The sequence below is a fragment of the Coregonus lavaretus genome (assembly GCF_964263955.1).
Source record: "Coregonus lavaretus genome assembly, chromosome: 7".
NCBI classification, from domain to species: Eukaryota; Metazoa; Chordata; class Actinopteri; order Salmoniformes; family Salmonidae; genus Coregonus; species Coregonus lavaretus.
Window position 1 is genome coordinate 49,770,259 of NC_139994.1, and position 18,494 is coordinate 49,788,752.

The 18,494-nt window shown below is 48.6% G+C and overlaps 1 protein-coding gene across 4 annotated transcripts in view; it reads right to left on the reverse strand.

Moving 5' to 3' along the window:
- Positions 1-1,256: 1,256 nt before the first annotated feature.
- The window catches only part of kdm6ba (lysine (K)-specific demethylase 6B, a), a 37,262-nt gene continuing 20,024 nt past the window's right edge, over positions 1,257-18,494 (reverse strand). For 3 of the 4 annotated variants that reach the window (XM_084166006.1, XM_084166007.1, XM_084166005.1), the window contains exons 2-20: positions 17,508-17,592; positions 15,673-15,791; positions 15,396-15,522; positions 15,073-15,168; positions 14,659-14,902; positions 14,279-14,524; positions 13,916-14,095; positions 13,106-13,675; positions 8,664-12,301; positions 8,309-8,432; positions 7,965-8,070; positions 7,152-7,357; positions 6,879-7,054; positions 6,314-6,577; positions 5,874-6,061; positions 3,847-3,988; positions 3,437-3,563; positions 2,957-3,130; positions 1,257-2,799 (exon numbers count right to left, since the gene is read on the reverse strand). In XM_084166006.1, the coding sequence (XP_084022132.1) occupies positions 2,776-2,799; positions 2,957-3,130; positions 3,437-3,563; positions 3,847-3,988; positions 5,874-6,061; positions 6,314-6,577; positions 6,879-7,054; positions 7,152-7,357; positions 7,965-8,070; positions 8,309-8,432; positions 8,664-12,301; positions 13,106-13,675; positions 13,916-14,095; positions 14,279-14,524; positions 14,659-14,902; positions 15,073-15,168; positions 15,396-15,517 (6,627 nt within the window). In that variant the 5' untranslated portion in view covers positions 15,518-15,522; positions 15,673-15,791; positions 17,508-17,592 and the 3' untranslated portion in view covers positions 1,257-2,775. The remainder of the gene's footprint in view (positions 2,800-2,956; positions 3,131-3,436; positions 3,564-3,846; positions 3,989-5,873; positions 6,062-6,313; positions 6,578-6,878; positions 7,055-7,151; positions 7,358-7,964; positions 8,071-8,308; positions 8,433-8,663; positions 12,302-13,105; positions 13,676-13,915; positions 14,096-14,278; positions 14,525-14,658; positions 14,903-15,072; positions 15,169-15,395; positions 15,523-15,672; positions 15,792-17,507; positions 17,593-18,494) is intronic. The other variant, XM_084166008.1, reaches the window with a different exon arrangement.

Genomic DNA, 18,494 nt, shown 5'->3' on the forward strand with positions numbered 1-18,494 from the left:
GACTGTGGTAAAGGCACTGGATTATGAGCTGTCTTGGTGGTCCTCTGTAGCTCAGCTGGTAGAGCACGGTGCTTGTAACGCCAAGGTAGTGGGTTCGATCCCCGGGACCACCCATACACAAAAATGTATGCACGCATGACTGTAAGTCGCTTTGGATAAAAGCGTCTGCTAAATGGCATATTATTATTATTATTATTGTTTGCTAAGTGAACAAATATAAATAGGCAGTGGCATGGTGCATATAGCCATAGAAGCACAGTGACATATGCCTCAATGCAGTCATATTTGTGGCCTATTGGGGGTGTGGCTTTCAGTTAGTTATTTTTGGCAACCCATCCCGTGAGAGTAAATGTCATTCCAGTTAATCCGTTCTGTTATATTTTATCAAATCTGACTAACCCAGTGCACTGCTTGCTATGAATTATATCTAATGGTGTTTGCATGTTTAGGTAAAAAAAACAAATACTGTCCCGTTTGGAACAATAACAAGTAAAGAGCATAATTATTTGTATTTCCTCACTCAGTTTACCTTGGATAGAATTCACCTTACTGTCACTTATTTGTATACACACACACACTCATGTCAAACAAAAGGAACTGAACTGTTATTGATTGACTTGAATGAGGAGACCTCGGCAAGTGCCAGAGATAAGATACAGCTGGGCCAAGAGATATGGGTTCTGGTTGTTAAAAATAGAAGATATAGAAGATATCCGCTTGCCCCCATGTCAGTGGTCTGCCAATCAGCCGCAGGCAGGTAGTCAGATAAAGGGCTGGATTCAATCTGTATCACTTAAGTTCAGCGTAACAGTGTGATTGAAACTTAAAGGCAATGTTCCCGAGTCAGACTGCTTTCACAGTAAACGCTGCATGTCAGCTCAATCAGAAATAACTCTTACATTTCGATTGCGCAATCTGTAACACTACAGCAATACAGATTGAATCCAGTCCAAAAAGGGGTTTATTCATTGGTCTATAGTTCTAGATTCTATATAGATTCTGTATAGTGTAGATTCTATAGGATACTACTCGGGCCTTTGCTTTCAGATTTGATTGACTGGGATGTTACGTTCAATATATAACTATTCTAATATATTCTTCCCATTATTTATTTACATTAAGTCAACCATTGGTGGCTGTATCAGGTATGAGATGTGGTTTGTTTGAGACATCTCCAAAAACACTTGACAGTCAGTGTTAGCTGTTCAGATGAGGTGTGTACCATCAATAGAATTTAAGAAATTAAAAACTATATGCACATTTTTGGCTTTATCAAAAGCGTTTATTTATTAATAAGTCATAGTAATGTCACACAAATTCACAAAGTGTTTAAGACATGTCTGGCTCAGTTTGGTGTGTGTGTGTGTGTGTGTGTGTGAATTCTCTAAACAGTGCAGATTTAAATAAATGACCACAAAGAGAAGGAAAAAGGTATATTGCAACAGGAAAAATATAATTTATCTTAAGGAAAAAACAAAAATATTTCATCCGAAAACTGTAGCACCTTTCTATCCCATAACTCAATATTCCAACAGATTATAATAATAATTATAATAATATTTTAAAAAATCATTTCATCTAAAGCCCCCTAAAAAGAATGAAAAACAAAATTACAATTTCCCCCACGCATTACAAAGACAGTATTCCATTAGTCAACTCTACCTCGGCTGTGGATCCTAGCAACTACCGGGAAAGGTGTAAGTTATATTCATTAGAAATATCATTTATATATATAGAACCAGAAGAAGCACCAGAGAAAACCTTGTCCTCCCGTAACACAACATTTCAGTTGTTACAGAGGACTCAGAATCACCATTAAAAAAAACGTTCAAACTTGTACAACCCTAATAAAAACAAGGGGAGAACATTGACATCCAATAAATAGAAGAAACATTTTAAATAAAAAAAGAACAATGTACAATCCAGAAGAAAAAAATTATAAATCAGAGGTACAACACAATGCTGCAAAATGGAAGCAATTCATTAAAACAAAGACCTGATGTATTCCTAAAGAGTTGTGACAATTGACTCTTCTTTCCCTCTCCCGTGGAAATAAACATTATACATTTGTAAAAACATAAGATTTACAACACATACAAGAGTAAGAAAGACAAAACTAAAAAACTAAAATGACGTTAAAACCCGTATGTTTCTAAGCATTTCAAACAATTGTATTTTTTTTGTCTCTTCTTATTCTTAATGCTTTGAGAAAAAATTTCATATCTCTATTAGTATTTTCCATCTTATTTATCTTCTAAATTCAAGTCACAAGGCCAATGTGGTATATATCTAGGGCTGATCTAGTCTTAAAAAGAAAATACATTATTTTAGAAAAAAACAGCACCCCACAAAAAATACAAAACAGCATTTACAAATTTCAGTATTCAAGATGACAAAAAAAAAAATCGAAGAAATCCAGAAATAATTAAATTCATGCCATTGATAACAACTGTCAACTCTCTGTTGCTTGTTCACAATGGCAGCTAGCACCAACTGCCTTTCCGTTTTTTCAAGTCCTCCGGAAACCAGAACGCTGCTCATGAACACCGTCGGCAACAACTGGCGTTTGATTGGCGTGTTTGGTTTTGTAACCAGTGATGAGTAGTAAACTGGTTTTCGATTGGCTGTTTGATCGGCAAGTATTAGCAATAGTAGTAGTAAAAATATCTTAAATAACGAAGGAAAAAAGGTTAAAATAAAGTTTTTAAAGGTGTGTTTAGTCCTGTCTGGCAGGAGTTTTGGTTATGGCTGTGAGACGGAGGGGGAGGAGCTTTATCACCGTGCACTCGGGGCTGCAGTCTGGAGAGAGGAGACAGACAGAAGAGGAAACGTTACATCTACTGTCCTCAGATTGTTAGGCAGATTACCACCAAAGAAACACTCAGGGCAGATTTCCTTGTATGCGAGAGTGTGCAGGTGTCCGTGTCTCATGAGAAAAAGGTGTGTGTCTCCTCACCAGGTTGAATGTGTCGTAGGTACTCATGAGCTCCTCCATGCGGTACTGCTCCAACACCACTACGTTGTTGGAGAGGCTGGGGTTCCTCTGGCGGGCACAGTCCTCACAGTGGACCACATAGGTCTTCCTGTTGCCGCTCTCAGACGTCACAAACAGCAGGTCAAACACCTCCACCTGGGGACAGAGGAGACACATACACTCAGTATACAGCCAGCGATCACTGGGCTGTGTTAAAGTAAAGGCCTTGTATTGTAATGAATGGGGATGAATTGAAAGCATGCCGAAGCAAGCATGAGGTAAGATTAGGGGGGGTTGAAGTAATGTGGTTTCAGAAGAGCGATGGGCTCTGGCAGTGAGGTAAGTGTGTGTTTTGAGTTCGGTTAGAAGGCGGTTTGGTGCTGGCAGACTGGGGTAAAACATGAGGTTTGAGGTTTTTATTGAGAGGGCAGTAGGTAGATACTGGGTAGAAGTACTACTCACATCACACTCGTTGCAGTAGTAGGCTGGTTCGTCCTTCACTCGGCTCTGGTAAGAGATTTTCTTCCCTGCTGCTACCAGCTGGTCTCTCAGAACCTGGATGTGCTTGATGGACTGCAGCAGGCAGTGTCTGAGAGAGCGAGAGAGCGAAAGATGAGGTTAAGATACAGGCTTCAGGCATGAAGAGGACCTAGAGTGTTTCCTGATCACATGACCTGCCCAGGTAAAACTCTGGTCCAGCACAGTAATAGTCTGTCCCTCATGATACTGCAACCCTTATTAATGGAACAGAAGTTAGTTAGTATAATCAGAATCTGCTCTATTGACTTGTATCATTTGTAACTAATATATCACCACTATAATCAACTACTACAAGTGCAACCAGAAGACCCATCATCAGTCTGAATACTCACTTGATCATCTTGTATGTGTCGGGGTCGGTGACCTTGACGGTGCGGGCCACGTTCCAGGACACGTGGATCATGGGGACGATGGACTTGACCTTCTTGACCTCGTTCCACTCAAACCTCTCCAGGGCCAGCTGGTACTGGTAGGCTGCAGAGAGGATAAGGTACCATTAGTAGTGACCTCACCGGACATTATAAAAGATCAACATCAGTCCTCTGCTTATGAGTCTCATTGGTGTGGATTTGGACAGTGGTCATCATCCTGAAGTTCAAAACTCAGCCAAAATGACTGACCAAGACCATTACTGGTCCATAAAATAACACTAACCATACAAGTCAAGCAAGAGCTCTACTGCAATGTGTTTCAGTAGATGGTTGAGTGGAAGGTCTGCATCTGTAGCAAGACTAACGTACAATAACTTCGGAAAGTATTGAGACCCATTGACTTTATTTTCACATTTTGTTACGTTACAGCTTTATTCTAAAATTGATTTTTCTCTCATCAATCTACACACAATACCCGATAATGACAAAGCAAAAATAGGTTTTTTTTTGTTGCTAATTTATAAAAAATAAAAAAACTGAAATATCACACTTACACAAGTATTCAGACCCTTTACTCAGTACTTTGTTGAAGCACCTTTGGCAGTGATTACAGCATCGAGTCTTCTTGGGTATGACGCTACAAGCTTGGCACACCTGTATTTGGGAAGTTTCTCCCATTCTTCTCTGCAGATCCTCTCAAGCTCTGTCAGGTTGGATGGGGAGCGTTGCTGCACAGCTATTTTGAGGTCTCTCCAGAGATGTTAGATCGGGTTCAAGTCCGGGCTCTGGCTGGGCCACTCAAGGACATTCAGAGACTTGTCCCGAAGCCACTCCTGCGTTGTCTTGGCTGTGTGCTTAGGGTTGTTGTCCTGTTGGAAGGTGAACCTTCGCCCCAGTCTGAGGTCCTGAGCGCTCTGGAGCAGGTTTTCATCAAGGATCTCTATACTTTGCTACGTTCATCTTTGCCTCAATCCTGACTAGTCTCCCAGTCCCTTCTGCTGAAAAACATCCCCACAGCATGATGCTGCCACCACCATGCTTCACCGTAGGGATTGTGCCAGGTTTCCTCCAGACGTGACTCTTGGCATTCAGGCCAAAGAGTTCAATCTTGGTTTCATCAGACCAGAGAATCTTGTTTCTCATGGTCTGAGAGTCCTTAGGTGCCTTTTGGCAAACTCCAAGCGGGCTGTCATGTGCCTTTTACTGAGGAGTGGCTTCCGTCTGGCAACTCTACCATAAAGGCCTGATTGGTGGAGTGCTGCAGAGATGGTTGTCCTTCTGGAAGGTTCTCCCATCTCCACAGAGGAACTCTAGAACTCTGTCAGAGTGACCATAGGGTTCTTGGTCACCTTCTTGACTAAGACCCTTCTCCCCCGATTGCTCAGTTTGGCCGGGTGGCCTGCTCTAGGACGAGTCTTGGTGGTTCCAAACTTCTTCCATTTAAGAATGATGGAGGCCACTGTTCTTGGAGACCTTCAATGCTGCAGACATTTTTTGGTATTCTTCCCCAGATGTGTGCCTCAACACAATCCTGTGTCGGACCTCTACGGACAATTCCTTCAACCTCATGGCTTGGTTTTTGCTCTGACATACACTATTAACTGTGGGACCTTATTTAGACAGGTTTGTGCCTGTCCAAATCAATTGAATTTACCACAGGTGTACTCCAATCAAGTTGTAGAAATATCTCAATACGATCAATGGAAACAGGATGCACCAGAGCTCAATTTCAAGTCTCATAGCAAAGGGTCTGAATACTTATGTGAATAAGGTATTTCCGTTTTAATTTTTTAATAAATTAGCAAAAATTTATAAAAACCTGTTTTCGCTTTGTCATTATGGGGTATTGTGTGTAGATTGCTGAGGATTTGTATTTCTTTAATCTGTTTTAGAATAAGGCTGTAACGTAACAAAATGTGAAAAAGGTCAAGGGGTCCAAATACTTTCCCGAAGGCAATGTAGGCATCTGTATCAGGGAGTTAACTTACAGTTGAGTGGTCCCACGTTCCATGCGATGTTGTTGCACCAGCCCACAGCCTGGACCCAGTGGACGGTCCCTGCGTTAATCCACACCAGGTCCCCTGGTCTCTGAATGAAGCGGTACACAGGGATGTTGGAGCGGTACAGGTCCTCCAGGACAGGCCACCAGGAACCAGTAAGGTAGTCCACTCCATGCCTGAAGGAGGGAGGGAATACGGGGGTTAGATCCTCTGAGGTAATGGGTGATACGTTGGGAGAATGGTAAACTTAAGTAGATGAGACACCTGTGCTATTTTACATTCTACGGTATGCTTTCTTGAAAGCTAATCTCAAGTGACTTGGAAGCGCAGATTCCAACAGGCAAAACTGATTAGGAATATACTATTATACCTCGAAATCATCAACACATTCAATAAGTCAAGGTAAAGTATTAACCAACACTACTTACTTTTCACAGAAGTCGTTGATGGCTGGCCAGTAGTTTTCGTGCACAGAGAACCACTCGCAGTCTCCAGGCCCAATGTTGACGTTCACTGAGCAGAAGTTGTTGTTCTCCTGATGGCCGGGCGTGCGGCTGCCGGGGACCTTCATGTAGAGCTGGACAGTGTTCATGCCCAGGATGGTGTGTCCTACGTGGCTCAGCATGTTACCGCTGGACGCCACACGCATGAAGGCTGGAAGCTTCTGGAGCTCCTGCAGCTGGGGCTTCCACCTGGGAAAGAGAGAGAGGGTTATTGTCTGTTTCAAACGGGCCAACAATACACAATCTGAGCAGCAGTATTGGCATTGATGCTATCATCACTAAGGCGCTTATGTTCTATAGTGATTCTGCAAAATATGGCCATTCTTAGCAATGGATGTTTAGCTTCAGTGATTTTGGGGGGTGGTTTATGTAATAATGCAATACTGACACCTGGCCACTAGGGGTCAGCAAAACCACAGAGGAAACTTCTGGAACAAATGGGAAAAGTTCCACATGTTCTATGTGGTAATACAATGAATCTCCAGCTTACCTCTTGGGGTCTGACAGGTCAATGTTGGTGCCAAACTTGATTATCTTCCCCACTGGTTTCTGCTCGGTACTGGTAGCGTCTTTACTTGTGGGTTCTTTGCTAGATGTCTCAGGGCTGGTCTCCTTACTCTTCTTCTCCTTGTCTTCCTCATCCTCTTCATCACTACCCTTCTCCTCCTGAAGACATAGAAAAGGACAAGGTAGAAGTAAGTTAGATATAAGAGGTGTGTGTGTGTGTGTGTGTGTTGGGGTGTGTGTTGTGTCTGGTCTGTACCTGCAGACTCTCCTGGAAGGATGAAGCCTGGTACTGTGCGTACTTGGCGATGGTGGTGTGTGAGCGGCTGCTCTCGCAGGGCCAGGTCTGCCCCGTCCCACTGGGGTCCCAGTTCTCATCAGCAGGCTGCTGTACCTGGGTCCTCACTTCTACAGCATGCTCGGAGTTAGCATCCACTAGAGACTTAGTGGAGAACAGACCCAGGTCTGAGGAGAGAGAAAGAGAGAGAGAAACAAAGGGGGTTAATATAAAAACATACTAAAGGATGACATGGTATGGCGTAGAGGGAGCAGGTTGACATTTATTGTCATGAGGCGATTTCCCCTTAGATAGGCCAGCTGCAAAGTCAAAATTGGCTATATTGTACAAATTCATTAAAACAAAAATGTGCTTTTTGTCTTAATTTAAGGTTAGGCATTAGGGTTGGCAGTTTGGTTAGGGTTAGGTTTAAAATCAGATTTTAAGAGACTTTGTAGCTGTGCCAGCAAGAGAACAAGATTCATGACGAAAAACGCTAACCTGCATAAAGGGACTACCAAAAGAAATGGAAAACGCTAACCTGCATAAAGGGACTACCAAAAGAAATGGAAAACGCTAACCTGCATAAAGGGACTACCAAAAGAAATGGAAAACGCAAACCTGCATAAAGGGACTACCAAAAGAAATGGAAAACGCTAACCTGCATAAAGGGACTACCAAAAGAAATGGTACTAAGTCCTTTGATTACTGTTTAACATTTGTGGTAGATAGTGTGTTTATGTTGGTGTTAAATAAAGGATTGATTCAATAGTGTGTGTGTGTGTGCAAACTCACTGAGTCGTAGGGACCCGGCCAGTCCTCTGATGACAGTAACAGGGTTCTTGGGGTCAGTACAGAACTGCAGTAGTACAGGGGATAAGGCATCTCTCTTACTCTCCAACTAGAGAGGGGGGAAGAGAAGAGAACAGTTAGTACTGTCATAAATTTCAGGTGCATTTGTCTACCAGAAGAGGGCAGCACAGGCATACAAAAAGGCTTCCTAATATCATACCACACACCTTCAAAGAGAAAGCAAGAGAGTGAAAGGAGAATGACATAGGTGATGGAGAGAGAATAGAATGAAGATAGATCGAGCTACAGTAACTGGTTTGTGTTATGGAGAATGATGATAGACTTACATAAATGCTAGGTGTGGGAGGGTTGAGTTTCTCCCGTGGGAGGGGCTCTGTAGTAAATATGGGCTTGACAGAGAACGCAGGGAGCAGATAGGACTCTCTAAACTTCCCCTTCACCCTCGCACCCCTGAGAGAGAGAGAGAGAGAGAGAGAGAGAGAGAGAGAGAGAGAGAGAGAAATGTTAGACCAAACGCCGTCACACACTGGAGTTAGCTTACTGTCTTTTTAGAAATTGATTAACTAGAATGTAACCCCCCCTTAACTTCTCATTGGTAAGACCACCCCCTCTCACTACACCCCTGCCTTGTTCATACCTCCATCCACCCCTCTCTCCTCCATCCTCCTCTCTCATACTCACTTGCAGGCCCTGATGACCTCTGCGGCTGTGTTCTTGATGTTGATTTCCTCCAGCGGTGTCCTCTTCTCCTCCACCTCCGAGGCGATGAACGTCTCTCTGTCTCCGCTCTCCACCTTGATCAGTCTGATTTTCAACTCCTTGGGCGGCCCGTCCGACAGGGCCTTCAACTTCATGAAGTCAGCAGCCGAACCCTGCAGCGTTGATCCAGCCCCTCTGTCCTGAGAAGAGGACATGACTCCTGAACTTCTTTCACTTCTACTATGGGATGCCCATTCAGAGGGTTCACCGTCGCTGGTGGACCCAGCCTCATTCCTCCTCTTCCTCTCCATGTTGGAGCGGTCGCGGTCCTTCTCCCGGATCTCCTTGCTCTGGAGGTCCAGGTTCCCGAGGATCCGCCGGTGGTCCTTCTTCTCCCTGTGACCTTTGCCCTCCTTGTGCCGTTTAGAACTGGAGTGGGAGGAGGAAGAGGAGTGGGAGGAAGAAGAGGAGGAGGAGGACATGTCCTCTCGTTTCTCTCTGTGCTTTTTCTTCCTCTCCCTGTGCTTCTTGCTGCTGCCGTGTTTCCTCTCCTCCTTCTCTCGGTCTCGTTCCCTCTCTCTCTCAGGCTTGTCCTCCTGTTTGAGCTCAGTCTTGGTCCTGTCCGAGGTGTTCTTGCTAGGGAGGGAGTTGGAGTGTCGGGTCAGGAGAACCTCACAGCTTCGGCCCAGCTCGGCCAGAGAAGACTCTGAGATGGTTGTAAGCGTCATCTCTTCCTTAGGCTCCATCTTGATGAGTTGTGTAGAGGGATAACATTTTGACTCTTCCCTTGAGGAATGGATCCTCTTCTCCATGGCCTCTCTCCCATCTCTCCAGATATCAGGCTCCTCCATCTTGATATTGACCTGTCTCTTTGCCTCCCAGCTGGAGGGGGAATGTGGGCGGATATTTAGGGGCGGGGCCGACGACGGCGTGAAGCCCGGATGATTGGTGGAATCCGAGGTGGGGGAAGTGCTATTCTGCTGCTGTTGGATGTCAAGACCCAGAGAGAGGGAGGAGGAGTACTTCAGTCCCCCAAGAGCAGAGGGGGGCGGGCGGCCAAATGGACCTCCTCGGTAGGCGTACTTCTGGTTCTCCAGAGCGGCCAGGGTGCTGCTCACCCCCGTTTGGTGGAGGTGGGGCCTCTGGGGCGGGGGAGGTGAACTGGAAGGGGTCTCCGACTCCTCTTCCTCATCTTCGTCGTCACACTCGCTCTTCACGGGCTCTGGGAGACCGTAGAGTTTAGCCAGGTCGCTGTGGCTGTAGTTAGTCCCTGACTGGGCGTTGGAGTTGAGGGGGATGGCTGGCATGTGGAGCTCCAAAGCAGGTTTCAGGACGAGACAACCCTCCTCGTCTTCCTCGTTGAGGGAGGAGGTCCGGCTGCAGGGGGAGGCCAGGGAGCCCTGCCGGCTTAGTACAGGGGGGCTCGCGTGGACATTCGTCCCAACAAAGTTGTCCTGCGGTTGCTGATTGGGCGCTGGGATTAGGTCCGGGGCGCACAGGTAGCTCTTGACTGGTGGCATAGCAGAGAAGGCATTCATGATGTTTTCTCTAGCTCCGTTTCGGTCGCTGCAGTACAGAGATTCCTCCTCTTTCTTGATGGACTCATCCAGCATGGCCATGATGTTGGCCAGACCGTCCGGGAGTAACGTAGAGAGCTCCAAGGGTTCCTCCTCAAACTGGGTGCTGTCGGAGTCTCCGCTGCTGCTGACGCTGCTACCCAGGCTACCTAGGCCTCCACTGGGCATGCGCTTGTGGAGGAGGCCTCCTGTGCTGGAGGTGCTACTGCTGGTCCTGGAGGTGTTGGGCCCGGACGGTAGGCTATCCCTGGGGAACGCCTGGAAGAGTTTGGGGGGCTCTCGGAGGGTGACAGTGCTGGAGGTGTGGAGGGGACCCATAGCGTCCATCGCTCCTCCTCGGGCCTGCTGACTAGCGTTCTCCTTGGGATGGGGGGTGTCTTTGGATGGGCGGGGGGCACCTTGCATCATGGTCTTATTTGAGGGGTGGTTGGGGTAAGAGGGCCCCAACGAGGGCAGGGCGTTGTTCCCTGAGGTAACGTTACTAGTGTGTAATGACGAGGGGGGGGTTTCCCCCCACATCTCTCTCTGCCTCTGCTTCTCCCTGGCATACTCTGTCTGGGGGGTGAGAGGAGGCGGCCGTGACATCTCCAGGGGAGTCGGAGGTGGTGGTGCCTGGCCTGGGGGACAAGGGGGAGCCCCGCCCCGGCTCAGCCAGGGGTAGGGGGGCGAGGAGGATGACTGGCTGGGGGGTGGGACAAAGGAGGAGGTGGAGACAGTGGACAGCCGAGGAGGAGGTGGAGCAGAGGAGGTGTTGCCGGACAGGAGTCTCTCCAGACTCTCGATGGCAGACTCCTCTCTCCCCTTAATCTCCTCCTTCCTCCTCTCCTCCTCTTTCGCCCACTCCGTCCTCCTCTTCCTCTCCTCTTTGTCTTGCTCTCTCTCCAAATCCCTCCTCTTCCTTTCCTCCTGCTCTTTTTCCCATTCCCTTATTCTCTTCTTCTCCTCTTCCGCTCTCTCCAACTCTCTCCTCTTCCCCTGCTCTCTCTCCATCTCTCTCCTCTTCCCCTGCTCTCTCTCCATCTCTCTCCTCTTCCCCTGCTCTCTCTCCATCTCTCTCCTCTTCCCCTGCTCTCTCTCCATCTCTCTCCTCTTCCCCTGCTCTCTCTCCCACTCCCTCCTCTTCCTCTCTTCCTGCTCTCTCTCCCTCCTTCTCTCCTCAGCCTGCATATGACCCTGCAGCTCAGCATCCAGTTTATCCAGAGCCTCCTCCATGGACTGGGGGGCTGAGGGTGGAGGTGGCTGGGGTCGAGAACGAGGACACCCCTGGGCTGAGGTGGTGGTAGCCTGGTGGGCCTGGGGTGTAGGCTGGGCACAGAGTCTGGAGTAGGGGGGGTTGGGGGCTGGCTGAGGGGCAGAGCTGACAGTGTGGGGTTGGGGGGCGGGCATGGGGCGGTGCAGGGGCGAGCTAGTGACCGCCGTCTGGGGGCTGTGGTGAGCTCCCCTGCTGGTGATGACACTCTCCCCTGCCCTCTGGTGTCCTGAGAATGACGAAGAGGAGGAGGATGAAGAGGAGGAGGCCGGAGTGCCATCAGGATCAGGCCGTCCGTAGTAAGACTTCCCCTGGACAGACTGTTGGTGGTGCTGGCTAGGGGGCTGCTGCTGGGGCCTGGGTGGTGCCCGATGTGGGTGGCTGGCAGTGCCCGCGTGGGCTCCCTGATACCCTGGGTGCAGCATGGGGTGGATGGGGCCCCTCTCTGGGTCTCTCTCCAGCTGAGACGCAGCTGAGGACTGGTGGGGCAGTGACATCGTCTCCCTGCCTCTCCTACTGGTGGTGTTAACTGAACACACAGCAGGTGGCGCTGTGGGCACAGTGGAGAGTGTAGGTCCAGTCATACTACTACTGTTGGTGTAGCGGTTGTTGTGTGACTGTGAGCAGTGGGCCTGGGGGGTGGAGGTGGGGGTGATGACTGGGGTTCTGGTAGGAACCTGAGGGGGGCTGATTTGGGGGTGCTGATAGTGTTGGAGAGGCGCGGGACCTCGGGTCTCCCCAACCTGGTTCTGCTGCCCCTGAGGTACCAGCCCTGCCCTGTAGTGACCTGACTCCTGTATGGAGAAACAGAGACATGCTAGATTAATGCCCTGGAGATGGAGAGCAATACAGACAGACATAGGATGCATCCCAAATGGCGCCCTATTCCCTATATAGTGCACTACTTTTGACCAGATTTGGTACACAACCGTATACTTCATACAGTCTTTCCTAGCAAAAGTATTTTGATACACTGATAACGATACAAACAAAATTGACATACTTTACACTTCCTATCCTTTCAGTCCATTGTTAATTTAACATTATAAACCGGCTGGTTCGAGCCCTGCTGATTGGCCTAAAGCCGTGGTATTTCAGACCGTATACCATGGGTATGACAAAACAAAACAAAACAAAAATACTATTTACTGGTCTAATTACATTGGTAACCAGTTTATAATAGCAATAAGGCACCTCAGGGGTTTGTGGTATATGGCCAATATACCACGGCTAAGGGCTGTATCCAGACACTCCGTGTTGCGTCGTGCGTAAGAACAGCCCTTAGCCGTGGTATATAGGCCATATACCACACCCCCTCGGGCATTATTGTTCAATTAACTAAGCCCAATCAATTCCAAACTGACCGCTCTGCTAAATGACATTTGGTCCATAGCTGGGTAAAATGGGAGTTGTTTCCGATCTCTTCAGATCTACATGAACTGCCTAAGGGGGGGGGGGGGGGGGGTGAGCTGGCCGGGCGTCGATTCAGAATGTAGCAAATAATGACAGTGTGAAAAAGGCAGAGATCACACGATAACAAATGGAGAGGAGTTAGGAGTGGGGTGTAACATTAGCTCTGCTGGGAGCCTAGGACTCACCAGGGGGTGGTTGCTTTGTGGCCTGCCCTGACCCTGTCCCTGGGGCCTCCAGGCCTCGTGGTGGGGGGTGGTAGGGTTGTGCTGCTGAGGTACTGCGGTGCTGCTGGCAGGGGGGTGGGAGGAAGTGTGGCCCAGCCCGGGGTGGGGCTGGAAGTGGGGGTGGGGGTTGTGGCTGTAAGGCACGCCGGTGTGGTTTGCTGGTGAAGGTTGGGGGGGCTCCCTACTGTCCCCCCTTGCTGGAGGTTGGTGGTGGTGAGGAGGAGGAGGATGAGAGGGGGGTTGGTTGTTGACTCCTCTGCCCCCAGTGGTAGGGCCCCTCTGGGGGGTAGGAGGACCTCCCCTGGGCTCCATCTCCATGCGGGGCGGGGCTGGTTGTTTGGGGTACAGCGGGTGAGAGCTGTGGGGGTTGTTGTGGGGGGGGTGATTGAGGGCCTGAGGTGAGAATGAGGGCTTGTGGGGCCCGCTGTGCCTCTGGGGGTAGCCTCCCGGGGAGGAGATGAGGGGTGGGGAGATGGGCGAGGGGGCAGGAGGTTTGTATGTGTAGCCGCCCATGCATGACTTGGCTGACTCCTGTTAGCAGAGAGAAAGAACGAGCGAGAGAGCGAGAGAGAGACAGTTAGCATTATGGCTCAGAATGTGGGAAGGCTAGGGAAGCATAGATAAACTGACATTCCGAACTGCATCACAACAAATCAAGTTCCACCAAAAAAAACTAATAAATCTGAATAGCTACATTTGATAAGTAGAACTCAATTACATCAAGTCACTTCTTGATAAAGTAGTAGTGTTAAGTGTTCTTATGGTTCTGACCTGGAACTCAGAGGACCCGTTCTTGCGTTCGGGATGGGCCCAGGGGGCATTCCCCTTGTGTATGGGGTTCCAGAAGGCAGGTTTGGGTGGAGGAGGGGGGTAGTGGGACGGGGGCTGCTGCTGTGGGGGCAGGGGGTGTCCTCCTGGGCCAGAGAACCTCTGCATGCCTGGGTGAGGAACCTGGAGATGGAGATACAACAGGGTTTAGGGAATACACCCTATCCCATCTAAACAATATGGTCAAATAACTACAAAGTTTAGATATCAGAAGATGTCCCAAATAATTCTATGCAATCAACTGATTCTACATGTGGGAGAGTATAGACTTGGTTTTGAATGCAGTGGTTTCAATCATTTACGTACCTGCTCAGAGCCCCTCTTCCTCTTGCTAGGACTGGGGCAGTCCTCATTGGGGCGAGAGGTGGGGTGCAGGGAGGTGGGCGGGGTGTGCCGGATGACCGAGTGCTCCCCGAGAGGGGGGGCCGGTCTCTTCAGCTGCCCTCCCAACATCTTCCCTGGGTAACCCCTCTGCTGCTGCACCTGAGCCCACATATCATCACCCAGCGATGTTGGACCCCTGGGAACATGCTGCTCCTGAGGACCCCCATACTGACACACAGAGAGAGAGGCAGGGTTACATCTTCTCTCCTACCAAGACATCCACCTTCCTCCTCACTCACTGATAGGCCACTTGTTTATCGACACTCCTCCTGTATGACGATATCATTGGCTCCTTCTCTCACCTTCAGTAGCTGATTGGACCTGGGGGGCAGGTGGGCGGGAGGCCCGGCGCTATACCCGCCAGGCAGATGGGGTGCGTGGTTGCTGGGCAGGGGTACGGATGGATGGGGAGGGGGGTGCGACTCGTACAGCTGCTCCCACGCCCTGTGAGGGGGAGGAGGGAGGCGTTGCTGGTCCGTTCTCTGGAGGCCAGGTAACATGGTCTGGGACAGCTCCAGCTTCTCACTGCCACGCACCTGCATGGGCCTGGTGGGAACAGAGACATGGAGAGAAAGAGAGACAGTCAGATTGCAATGACTACAGCCTGGAGTTGTGAACGCATGTGATAAAGACCAGAGAGAATGGCGGAGACTACAGCTATCTGATTCTAGAATGGAATACAGTATGTTGCCCAATGGAATATATGCCGGACTCACCCACTATTGAAGAATTTACTGGGATGGTTCAGTCCACCCATGTGACTGGGCGGTTGATGGGGTAGGAGCTGGTGTTGATTGACACCTGGCGGACACCTGGTAGAGAAAACAAGTGTAAAGGTCAGACCAGGGCCAAATTCTGAGACAAGACCAATTTTACCAAATACAAATATTAATTCTAACCTAGAAGAACAATTAACAGTCTGAACTTGTGGACTTAGCCTCGCACTCCCTCCCTTGAGGTCTAAGTCAGTCAGTGTAGGTGTAATTAATTGACTGTAGGTGTGCGTGGGGCCGTTAGTTGCCGTGGAGACTTAACATACCTGGCAGGTGGCGCCCAGGTGGCGTGGCCGCCCACGGGAGCCCATGGTCCCCGGCTGAGTCCGTCCAGAGGGAAGGAGTCCCGTGTGCCACGCCCGCCAAACTGCTCTACTGCGTGATGCATCCAGCCTGGAGGGAGACAGAGTGAGACAGGACTCAGCATATGGAACACACACATTCAATGCACAGAGTACATGTAAAAAGAAACACACACAATCTGTCAACAAACTGTGGCATTTGTGGATTGCCCATAAATGGAAGTATACGCTTTCTACTCACCACACTAGCTGAGTCTGTGAAGCCCTCCACTGCAACACTGAGAAGGCCACACAACAACACTAAGGACGACCCTCTACACGTCTGGCTGCCTGCCTGTCTTCAGCCCAATACAATACAGCCTGTTAGACCAGAGGCAGGGAGAGAGAGAACACAAGAGAGAGACAGACAGAGGGAATGAGAGAGAAAGATAGCACAGTCAATAAATGCCAGTAGGTCTTCCATTTTATAGTTCAGCGTGTGCTTTCGAGCTAAACACTGCCGACGGAGAGGAGGGGTTGAGACTGACGAAATAGGACAGAGAAACAAGTCTACATATGGAACATTTGCTGAGGAATGGTGATGGCTTACACGCCTCTTGAACAAAAATATGTGTGCGGAGTTGTATGGGGAGAGAATCTAGTGTAGCAACGGTTTCTGTGCAGTAACCTGCCAATTTAACAACCTTTACACCACTGACTGTTCTTCCAGGTACTGTAGGTATTAACCATTGTGTCTGTCCATCTCTGTCAGTATTTGCTAGTGTATGCTGGTAGTGCTGTACTGTGTCCCAGCCCCTACGGGGCGATGGTAGTGCTGTACTGTGTCCCAGTCCCTACGGGGCGATGGTAGTGCTGTACTGTGTCCCAGCCCCTACGGGGCGATGGTAGTGCTGTACTGTGTCCCAGCCCCTACGGGGCGATGGTAGTGCTGTACTGTGTCCCAGTCCCTACGGGGCGATGGTAGTGCTGTACTGTGTCCCAGCCCCTACGGGGCGATGGTAGGGCTGTACTGTGTCCCAGTCCCTACGGGGCGATGGTAGTGCTGTACTGTGTCCCAGCCCCTACGGGGCGATGGTAGTGCTGTACTGTGTCCCAGCCCCTACGGGGCGATGGTAGTGCTGTACTGTGTCCCAGCCCCTACGGGGCGATGGTAGTGCTGTACTGTGTCCCAGCCCCTACGGGGCGATGGTAGCTCTACTGTAGGATTATTAGCAGTGCAGATGGCTCTGGGGGAGTCATTGGACCTATAAGAGAGCACGGAGGTTACTGTAATCCTTACAGACTAGCCAATGGTGCAGTGTGTGTGTGTGTATTTAGTGTTCCGTGTGTTGAATCCACTTGGTTTGAATCCCATTAGAACAGGCGTGATGGAGAGGGAGAGGGCCCAACAGACAGTCTGAACAGGATGGGAGGATAGATGGGTTTCAAATAAACCGCTCTTCAGGGAAGGAGGGATGGAGAGAGCGAGAGAGGCTGAGGAGGAGAGCACAGGCTGTGCTGCCTGGATCTCACACCCACATGGCAGAGAGGCAAGCAAAGGAACGGTTGGAGAAGGCAGAAATGAGCCTGGCATATGAGACACACACACACAATCACAAAGAAACACAAAAGACTCCGCTGAAAAAAGTCCATGTTCCAAACATAAAGAGATCGCCTAAAGAGGAACAAAAAGGAGATTCCTGCTCAAAACAGACACACACACGCAGCGAGCCACTCTTGCTCAGCAGAATGCTCCCCGCTCCAGTCAGTGTTGGTTCCTAAATTAGCTCTGCTAGCGCCTCTCTCTCTCATATATATATATATATATATATATATATATATATATATATATATATATATATATATATATATATATATATATATATATATATATATATATAAATAAAAAGCCTAGGGGGAAGATATTTCAGGCGCTCCGTTTTTAGCTTCCAGAGAGACTGAAATAAAGACAACACTGAGCCACGCTGATGTGCCCCTCCTCCTCATGTAAAGACAGACCATGACCAGATGATCATAAACAGCTCTGGCTGGTTAACATATTCCCACAGACACGTACAAAAACACATATGCTCTCACCTTTCAGAATAGCACCTAGTTCAAGATCCTCTGTCTGGTCGAGTCTCAGCTTCTACAGCCAATCATCTCTTGGATCTCTTCAGCCCTGGACCAATCAGAAGAGTGAGACCGATGTAATAATCAAACCGTCATAAAGCAGATAGCTGCCAAAAACAGTCAACAACATCTGTTCACATGAAACTAACACACAGTCTCAATTAAAAAACAGACAATATCTGTGGTCTGCAGTCTTATTACAAGGAACAGACAATAGCCAGACCTTTCTAACACTGTATTCATCTATCAGTCAGAGTCAGGAGACAGACAGGGACTAGCAGTCTCAGTATGACTCTAGCATCTTCTCGCTCGCTCACCCTCTCCCACGTTTACTAGGAAAATGGAGACTGTTGGAGGAGGAGAGGAGAGAAAGAATCACCCCTCCTCGGCCCTGTATATGTTGTGTGTGGAAACCCCGGGGGGGGGGGGGGGGGGCGACAACACAAAGAGAGGGGGCTCACACACACAATGGTGAGAGTGACTGTGCTAGCGGCAACAGGACTGGTGCTAGATAAACAGTAGCCTCTCTCACAGGAAAAGGCTGGCGCTTAGTCGTCAACTAGCACACGTTAAACAACAGACAGAGAGAAGGAGAGAGAGAGAGAAAAAGGGAAAGAGTGGTCAGAATGAAAAAGGCTGCAATTCCAGTTTTATAGAGGGTGTGTGCTGTGGATTTAGACGTGACTGAACCACTGACAAAAAAAGGAAAGTGAAACTGAAACATGTGTTGCATAGGGAACTGAACACTGGAGATGAGTGAGAAACATGCATCAGATACTATTGTATTAAAGTACACTAAGACCTGTGCTTGTTCATGTCATTTAAAGGAAAGATGGACAACTGATCATATCTATAAACTGAACCTGCCTTTTGTGAAGATATAGTGACAGATAGTATTATTACATTTGGTTATCAGTATATATACACTCTGCAATACTCTGCATCTGGGGC